Source organism: Strongylocentrotus purpuratus, unplaced genomic scaffold (assembly GCF_000002235.5).
Source record: "Strongylocentrotus purpuratus isolate Spur 01 unplaced genomic scaffold, Spur_5.0 spur5_scaffold_6, whole genome shotgun sequence".
NCBI lineage: Eukaryota > Metazoa > Echinodermata > Echinoidea > Camarodonta > Strongylocentrotidae > Strongylocentrotus > Strongylocentrotus purpuratus.
In genome coordinates, this window is record NW_022145612.1 from 32,083,384 (window position 1) to 32,092,435 (window position 9,052).

General features: G+C 36.7%; 1 protein-coding gene across 1 annotated transcript; it reads right to left on the minus strand.

Moving 5' to 3' along the window:
* LOC100891464 (39S ribosomal protein L42, mitochondrial) lies at positions 1 to 6,543 on the minus strand. The gene is made up of 6 exons (XM_030973138.1): positions 6,408 to 6,543; positions 4,653 to 4,695; positions 2,845 to 2,935; positions 1,970 to 2,002; positions 764 to 888; positions 1 to 476 (listed from the first exon to the last, which is right to left on the minus strand). The coding sequence occupies exons 1-6, from the start codon at positions 6,517 to 6,519 to the stop codon at positions 416 to 418; spliced, it is 465 nt and encodes a 154-aa protein (XP_030828998.1). The 5' UTR covers positions 6,520 to 6,543; the 3' UTR covers positions 1 to 415.
* Between the last annotated feature and the right edge of the window lie 2,509 nt (positions 6,544 to 9,052).

Below are 9,052 nucleotides of genomic sequence, written 5' to 3' on the forward strand. Positions count from 1 at the left end.
GCCTTTTAACCTATATAGACTACTGCATTCTATCTTCTCCATAGGCTTAATACAGGGATCACCCAGTTCTCATAGACAATGAGTTAAAAAGCTGTTCAAATGATCAATGAGTATCTTATTGCATATTCATCTTCTAACTACCGGTATTCAAACTTATCAAGAATGTCAGTAGTCATACACAAGATTTTAAGCATAAAGAGTAAGATTTTATCCTCATTTCATCATGGTATGATTTTACAAATAATTTACAACCATTCACATTTAGCAATGAGCCAAGCTATTTATAACTTGCAAGTTTTAAATCAATTCTACAATAATTGAAATGCATGCACTGATTAGATTCCCTCTCCCATATATGTATTTGTTCCTGTAGAAAAGTTCAAGATCCCAAAAGGACGAAAAGCTTTCAGTGCTATCAAAAGACAGGTCGATCCCGAGGTGATTTGGGTTTTGCAAGATTCCTCCTCCTTATCCCTCTGTAGAAAATATCAAGAAGAAAAAAAAGGCATCTTGAAAATATCTTGGGAGAAAATATACATAAATACAATCAGAAAATGAACAATGACATTTCATCCAATATCTGTATCCATGAATACTCTTATCCATTAAATCTTCATACAAAAAGTTGATGACGTATCTTTTTTTCCATTTTTGTGGGGGCATCGTTACTAATTTTTACTGGTAAGTGTAAAGACCTTATGAGAATTCTCACGAAACGAAATCAATGACACCGGGATTGAGAATGTATATGTATATGACTTACAATGGAAACCATCTGTGTTTGGTAGTATAGAACATATCACTCAGCTCCTCAATAGATGGACCATGACGCTCTTTATCCCAGCTCTTTGATTTGAATTTCACTCTTAGCATACCCTCAGCAGATTCCTAGTAATGGAGAAAAAATAGAATATAATAACATTAACAGATATTACACTAGAGCTTCATAATGATGTTATTTGTTACTCCTGTCCCTTGTTTTGATTTTCTTAACCACCACTCAAGCTTTAAAAATAAAGACCAGTTATGGACATGTGATAGCATTGTGAAAGAAACGTTGTGAAATCGATCAGAAAAGGTTGATCAGCCAGGGTAATAATCGGGAGCGCCAGGAGGGTCAAATCTGACTGACATGAGCGCTATACAAGAACCCACTATTATTATTTATTATTATCTAGCATATAAGTATTGGTAGTACTGCAAGGTTCTGGAATCATCAACAAGATAAGAAATTTGGCCCAGTCTTGGTAAAGTTACAAGCACTGTACACAGAAAGATGTACATGTATATGGGACTATGTGACATGTGCGCGATGCCTGTGCGATATCTATCAGGTCCAAACAGATATAATAATTTACCAAATATATCACTTAGTAGGCGGTTTCTCAGCAAAATGTTTATCATCACGTATTAGTCAAAACATATTCTTTCACATGATTGGTAATAAGAGCTTCCATTTCATTTTTTGAGAGGGGGGCGTTTCCAAAACTGGTCTTTACCTTCAATAGGGAATCTCAAGGAATCTGATATTTTGGGACTAAGGAAAGCTTGTCTTTCTTCTTGAAATAAACATTATAAAGCATACTAGTATAAACATTTTTATTAGATATTTTAGCATGTCAATGGTCTAGCTTGGCTATCAAATAAATACAACTACTTACTACAAGATTAACTGAAATTTTGAACTGATTTGTTACATATGACCTACCGTACATTAATTATCTTAGACATAGGAATAAGGGACATTAATTATCTTACCGGTATACACTTTTTTTTTAAAGCAAATATAATGCATATATACATGTGTGTGTATATATATATATATATGTTATATTATATAACATATTGTTCATTCAATGAAAATTATAAGTAGGGGTCTTATATATATATATATATATATATATATGTTGATTTTGCCCATCTATAATGAAAAAGAAGAAGAGAAAAGAAAAAAAAACGTAATCCTTACCTCAGGCCTTGATGGATCTGGTCTTGGTATTGGCTGAACAAATATAAATGGATAAATGATCTTGGTTTATAAATATTTTACTTGAAAATCTTTCATATGTGTGGCAATATATCCAATCAAGATAAATAAAATAAAACTACATATAATACCATTTTTAAAACATTTTTGTTGTTTTAATAATTTGTTTTACTTGACCTGGTATCTTAATAAAAAGCAGATTCACTAACCCACAATTTAAAAAGCAAAGAGAGAATTTTAGATAGGAATAATAACAGTAGCGATTTATCTATCACATCTGACAATACTGTCTTTACTTATAAAATAGAAATTGATGGTACCAATCTAAATAGCACTTAAAACAACACTTCTATTTGGACTAATGGACCACTACGGTAGTCCAAAAATATTTTCAGAACTACTCCACAGAGGAATACCAACAGTTTTTTTCTTCAGAACTACATTCTTCATTTTCCACTTTTAAACTTGTATCTGGTCACAACCAAAACAATCTTGATCATTCCTTCTTTCCCTTTCCTCCTCTCCTTTTATTTCATCTCATTTTTGGAGTACACAACACCAAAAAAATAAAACCAAAAAGGCAAAAAGAGCCTTGTGTATGTTTAATAAAACTCTATTTTATTATCACCTCTTCATATCTTTTCCTTATACTTCTTCCTCAATTCCTCTAAATGCCCCATAACCGATTTCTATTGACAAAAGAATATATCATTAGCCTTTTCAGTATGGCTACCACATGGTGTTACCGAAAGCTTCAAATTATCACTACTCACTCATCATGGAAATCTACAGAAAACATCTAATTATATTTGGGTTTTAATTTATCTTCTTTACTTGTATAATACAACATGTCTTACTTTTGTGTGTTCATACGGAAAGCTTTCGGTGGGATGATAGCAGATGATCATATCCTTGTCCTTGGATTCAACCATGATGGTGTCTGATGGGCTGGTAAGAAAAACAAACTCACTGTATTAAAACTTACAACATCGTCTAGAATGATATACCTTTTGACATACTTGATTCCATGGATGATGGTATTTAACGTGAAGTAAATATCTGTTGAACAGACCCAACCCAAATTTCAAACTATGATAAATTGAATTTTCAAACCAATTCCTTTTTGAAGCATGCATGTCAAAAAAAGGGGAAAAAGAAAAGAAGAAGCCATACTCATACATGCCAACATTTGAAAATCAGAAATCTGTACAAATTATGCTATTTTCAAAAAAAAGAGGAACAATCCTAACTCTCCTATTCAATACTACAGACAAATTTGTACAGGAAGAGGAACACCTGCATTAAAATGATAATTATCTTCTCCCAAAAAGAGGAATGTTCCTCTTTAATCTGAACAGTTGGCATGTATGCATACTATAGATAATGGCAACTGGGGGCCGTTTCTCGAAATTGTCATAACTACAAGATCAACGACATCTCGCCACTGTCGCGCAACTTGTCAGCTACCGGTAAGTGTTTCACGAAGCCGTCTTTGCCAAGATGAGCGACAACTTCCGCGACAAGTGAGTTGTCACTGCTCCGAACCCGTCATATCTTTTTAATTGCTCTAAAGTGCCATCACAAGTCAGTTTGTTGCCATTCCATGGGTCGCGAAATATACGATTAGTTTCACTATCATTTTGAGAAAAATATAGACGAGTTCGGTATGTAATTCTCTGGGATGCGAAATACAAATGTACAAAAGTGAGAATACAAATTATACAGAAACTTTAAAAAGCTGAATATAAACATTAAATCACAAATCATTAAACTATAACATATAAATAAGAGGGATAAGAATGTTACACACCGTTTTCCATAGTCGATCTATAGTCTTTTCTTAGGATACCCTCATACCTTTGGGGCCTATGTGCATTATCATTCCCTCTCTAATTACTTCTTCCAAATTATATTTTCAATATCAAATCAATTATATAACGTGTATTTATGAGACTCTAGAATAAAAACTGGCTGAGAAAAGGTATTTCATCTAAAATTCCTTGTCACAATAAACAAAAAGTTAGTATTGATAAACTATCACATTACGGTATCCTTCAACTAACTTTTGATTCGACTGTCAAAAAAAAAACACTCACCGGTTTTTCTTCAATTTAAGAATCTTTACAGAAATATGCAAATCGTTTGATGATCTACATTTGATAATGACACTATTTATTATTTATTTTAGGAGAATTTATATGTATATATTTCTTTTTGAACAATTTTAGCCCCAAAACTTGTTTTGGGTTATTCTTGATAAATCAAATGGATCGTGACAAAGACTATCTTCTTGAGCTGTTAGTATCGCAATATATCGATATCATGTCTGTCATGGCTTTGTGAAACGGTTTATCCACTTCATGACATCTCTGTAGGTCGGCGACAAAGATACGACTGTCATGGAGTTGGTTTCGAGAAACGGCCCCCTGGTTCACAACTTATAGGGCAGACTCGATAGAACTAGCATTCTAAGTCTCCAGGTAACATAAGAATCAAGCAGAAATATAACCCTAACAAATAACTAACAAAATTATCTTCAATTCTGGAATGTGGAGGTATATGTGGGCAAACATCTAATTGGAACCAACCACAATTTGAAAAGGTTAGATGTACTAGATAAGAGTTAGATCTGGATACATTTTTCCAATAAGTTGTTCATTCTTACCTTTTTATTCCACTTTTGGTACTTTTCAACCTACACCATGTTCCTGCAGAACAAAAACAAAAAGCAATGCACAGAATGAATGAACAATTAACTTAACGATGTAGAGTCAGTAAGAAATTGGTCAGAGTTGAAGAGTTGAAATATCTTTATCAAAACAAGCTTGTTAAAAGAGATATACCGGTATATAATATCTGCTATATCATCTTATAAGTTGGGAAGATTTTCTACATGTAAATAGAAAAGAAAAGCGTGTATCTCACAGATATAACAGGTGCATTTCCCAGGAAATCATGCCAATACCTACTCATGCAATCTGAGTAGGATTAGTTGGAAAATAAAGGGTGACTCCATTACTATAAAGGATGGAAAAAAGGGGCATTTAAATATGTGTGCAATTGGTGCCATTTGTCTTATTTAAATACTATCACGTTTGTAATGACAACATGAAATAAGAACCACTCATGATGATGAGCAAGCACACATCCACCTTTATATTAGATCTAGTATAAGGACATGTATTCCTGCACAAAATGAGTAAAACACATTAACTATCTAACTTAATTTCAGTAATTTTATTCACAAGCCTTGAAATGCTATCATTCACATAAAAATCTGAACTACATGTAGATCTAGATTTTCTAGACCTACAAGGCTACACAAGTACAACATGTAAAATGAATGAGGAGGAGTGCACAGACACAGCATGGGAACCTTTGTTTTTGGCAATCTATCGATACTGCTTTTACTTGCAACTGGTTAATTATTGGTACATACCCTCATGACACACACTATAACAAAATTCTGCAAGAATCTAAGCAGAAAGAAAGTAGGCCTAAGTTAGAGTAGACCGAAAGCTTCAGTCTCTATACCGTCGGTTGTTCCACTGAGACTACGTCTGGCTCCACTAGACCTCCGGTTATAGAGACAGAACGATCGCCTATGCCAGCCTATGTTGAAGATATCACGGCTAGATTTTAGCCGTTAGGCCCCTCCCACAAACATGAACAAACTTGCCACGGCCGTATTGTTATGCCCCCAAAATCCCCCAAAATGTCATTTTACCTCGTGCATATCCAATTTTACATTAGGCCTAGGCTATAATACATCGGTTCCACTTACTAACTTGATTGAAATAATCCGTTTAATGGTCCCTTTTAAGGAAATTATGGGTCAAAATCGACATCCATGTTGAAAATCTTGCAAGCCGTGTTAAACTCTCGCTGCCGTCAATCTCATCCCTTCTAGTCTACGCCGAAGGCAAAAATGATTATGAAGGAAAAAATGTGATAACGCCATTACGAACGTGTAGATGGCGCACAGTTTTTTTAAATTTTTTTTTTTCGGTCTAAAGTTAGAGTAGACTGCAATGAAGAAGAAGAAATAGGTCTAACAAGAATGTCAAACTCAAAATGATGCGGCAGCCTTTTCTTTTGAAAATGACTTTGACTCGATCGCGACTATCCTTGCTTAAATTTTGACAAATTTGTTGGCACCTCCTATCTCTAGTATAAAAGGATTACTATGAGATGAAGCATTAGAAGAAAGTAATAGCAAGTTATTGTCATTTTCAAGTGAAAATGTGCAGACACTGAAACTGAGGCTCCGGCGCTCGCCATTATGATTATAACATTACCCCACATACTGCAAATCATGTAAGTTGTAACCTTGCAATATTAAGTAAAAACTAAATCCGATATTACACTATTTTCTCATTAGATAGCTTTATGTATCACGCTTTGATTGATCGATGCTCACCTAATACGGCTATTTCATTGTATCTTCTAACATTTTCACCAATATATCGACTACAAACTGTAGTTGGAAAGCGAGAGACCACGTTGGTAAATGCTAATCGTACGGCAGCCATCGTTCTTGAATAGTCTGTTTACCAGCCGTAATGCGTCGCTAATAGTTGTTTAACCAAGAAAGTCAAATCCGACTAGGCGACCAGTGGCGGATCCAAGGGAGGGGGGGGGGGGGGGGGGGGGGGGGGGGGGCCCCTTCCCCTGGTGAAAAAACTTGTAAAAACACGTTAATTTTGTCTTATCTTTGGAGATGCCCCCCCCCCCTGGCGCTCAAGGAGGGCGGGGGGGGGGGGGGGGGGGGGTGGGGGTGCGATTTTTAAAATTTCGAGGGCCAACAAAAAATTAGTGCTCACTACCCCCCCCCCCCCCCCCCCCACTGAGCGAAATATTGACCGGCACGATGTTCAAATTTCAGCACACTAAATTTTAAATGGATTTCAAATGTGCCCCCCCCCTAAGAAATCCTGGATCCGCGCCTGTAGGTGACATATTCATGATATTGTTTGCAACTAGAGAGGCGATGATTATCATTATAAATGAAGAGGGAGAAAAGGAACCAGGAATTCTTGATTTTTATTTCTGAAACCCTGGATTTGTAGTAAAGGATCCCGAATAGATGGCAAGAACCTGGGTGAGGAGTGGCAAAGTTTATCGGTTAATTCACATCGTAAAAAGGACATTCAATTTGATTGAGATAGGTGAAGATTATGCCTAAATGTCATGCCAAAGGTATTGAACCCACAACCATCCAATCTCGACAACGAGAACTCATTTTGTGGCCAGTAATGCTATTGCGAATAATGCGGATGTGAGCCACCAAACTATAGCAAGATAACTGCATATGAGACATATAAACAAGTCTCGAGCAATAATAAACCCACATATACCCAAGACTTGAAGTATATTGAACCAGGCGCGGATCCAGGATTTCTTAGGGGGGGGGGGGGGCCACTTTTTTTTCTTTGGTCCGAAAAAAAAAAATCGCAACGACTCAGCCAGCCGCTGAATAAGCGGGAGAGGGGGGGGGGGGGGGGGGGGGGGGGGAGGACACTTATTTTATATTTATTTTTTTTTTTTTTTTGGTTTCGAAATTTGAAAATTTGACATTTTGTTCCGTTGGGGGGGGGGTGAGGTCACCTTTTTTAGGTCAGCCATTGGCATATTTTAAAATATCAAAAAAAGGGGGGGGGGTTTGTTTTTACGTTTCATTAAATCATTAGAGAAAAAAGAGGACTTGTTGTACCGTTCTCGACTCTTAATCCTCTTCTGAATTCAGTTTTCCCCTCCCCCCCCCTCCCACGCGAAGCGCGGAAGCTTTTACGTTTCATTAAATCATTAGAGAAAGAAGACGATTCGTTGTACCGTTCTCGACTCTTAATCCTCGTCTTAATTCACCCCCTCCCGCGCAAAGCTCGGAAGCTTTTACGTTTCATTTAATCATTAGAGAAACAAGACGATTCGTTGTACCGTTTTCGAAAATAATCTTCGTATGAATGCAGTTTTCCCCCTCCCGCGCGAAGCGCGGAAGCTTTTACGTTTCATTAAATCATTAGAGAAAGAAGACGATTCGTTGTACCGTTCTCGACTCTTAATCCTCGTCTTAATTCACCCCCTCCCGCGCAAAGCTCGGAAGCTTTTAAGTTTCATTTAATCATTAGAGAAACAAGACGATTCGTTGTACCGTTTTCGAAAATAATCCTCGTATGAATGCAGTTTTCCCCCTCCCGTGCGAAGCGCGGAAGCTTTTACGTTTCATTAGAGAAAGAAGACGATTCGTTGTACCGTTTTCGACTCTTAATACTTTTCTGAATTTCAAAAATGTTTTTTGTCTGCTCCTTTTTCTTCATACGTCCTCCTTTTCTCTCCTCTCTTTTTTTGGCCGGCGTTTTTTTTTTTTTTTGGGGGGGGGGCCGCCCCCACTGCCCCCCTGGCTACACGCCTGCGGTCAGTTATGGGTTGAAGGCAAATTACGGTCAGATAAGCATTCAGGGGCCGCCTTAGGGCCTCTTGTGGGGTCGAGGGTGCGGAAACCCCTGAATCTCAGGGGTTTCAGGCATTTGATTACGGTCAGATGAAAATAGTCCGGCAGCCATCTCGATATACCTTGTTTTAGGGTCTATAGTTTTTTTTTTTTGGATTATAGTTCCTTAGACCATCAATTTGAAGAATCCGATTGCTGACACTCTGTCAGCCTTGAGCAATTTGAGATATGTGACGTCACACAAAATGGCCGCCAAAATACCCTTTTTTACCAAAATTAATGATAACAAAATTGTTTACAGTATTTTTCTACATTAAATGTCAGTCAAATATCTTAATTTTGTCTAGGATCATCACTAAGTAAAAATTGACGATGTTGTATGATAACAAATGGCATGTAAATTTGCATAATTCAGATTGGCGCCCTCTATAGACACGTTAACTTGCAAATTTTAAATGATGACCAAATGCCAATTTCTAACATGAAATTAACATTTTTTATAAGTCAGACGCACTGAATACAATTAGAAAAAATTGTGCACCACATTTTGGTGTGATTTTTTTGTTATTTTGTACTTTAAAGGTAAAGATCAGTTTTGGAAACGCCCCCCTCTC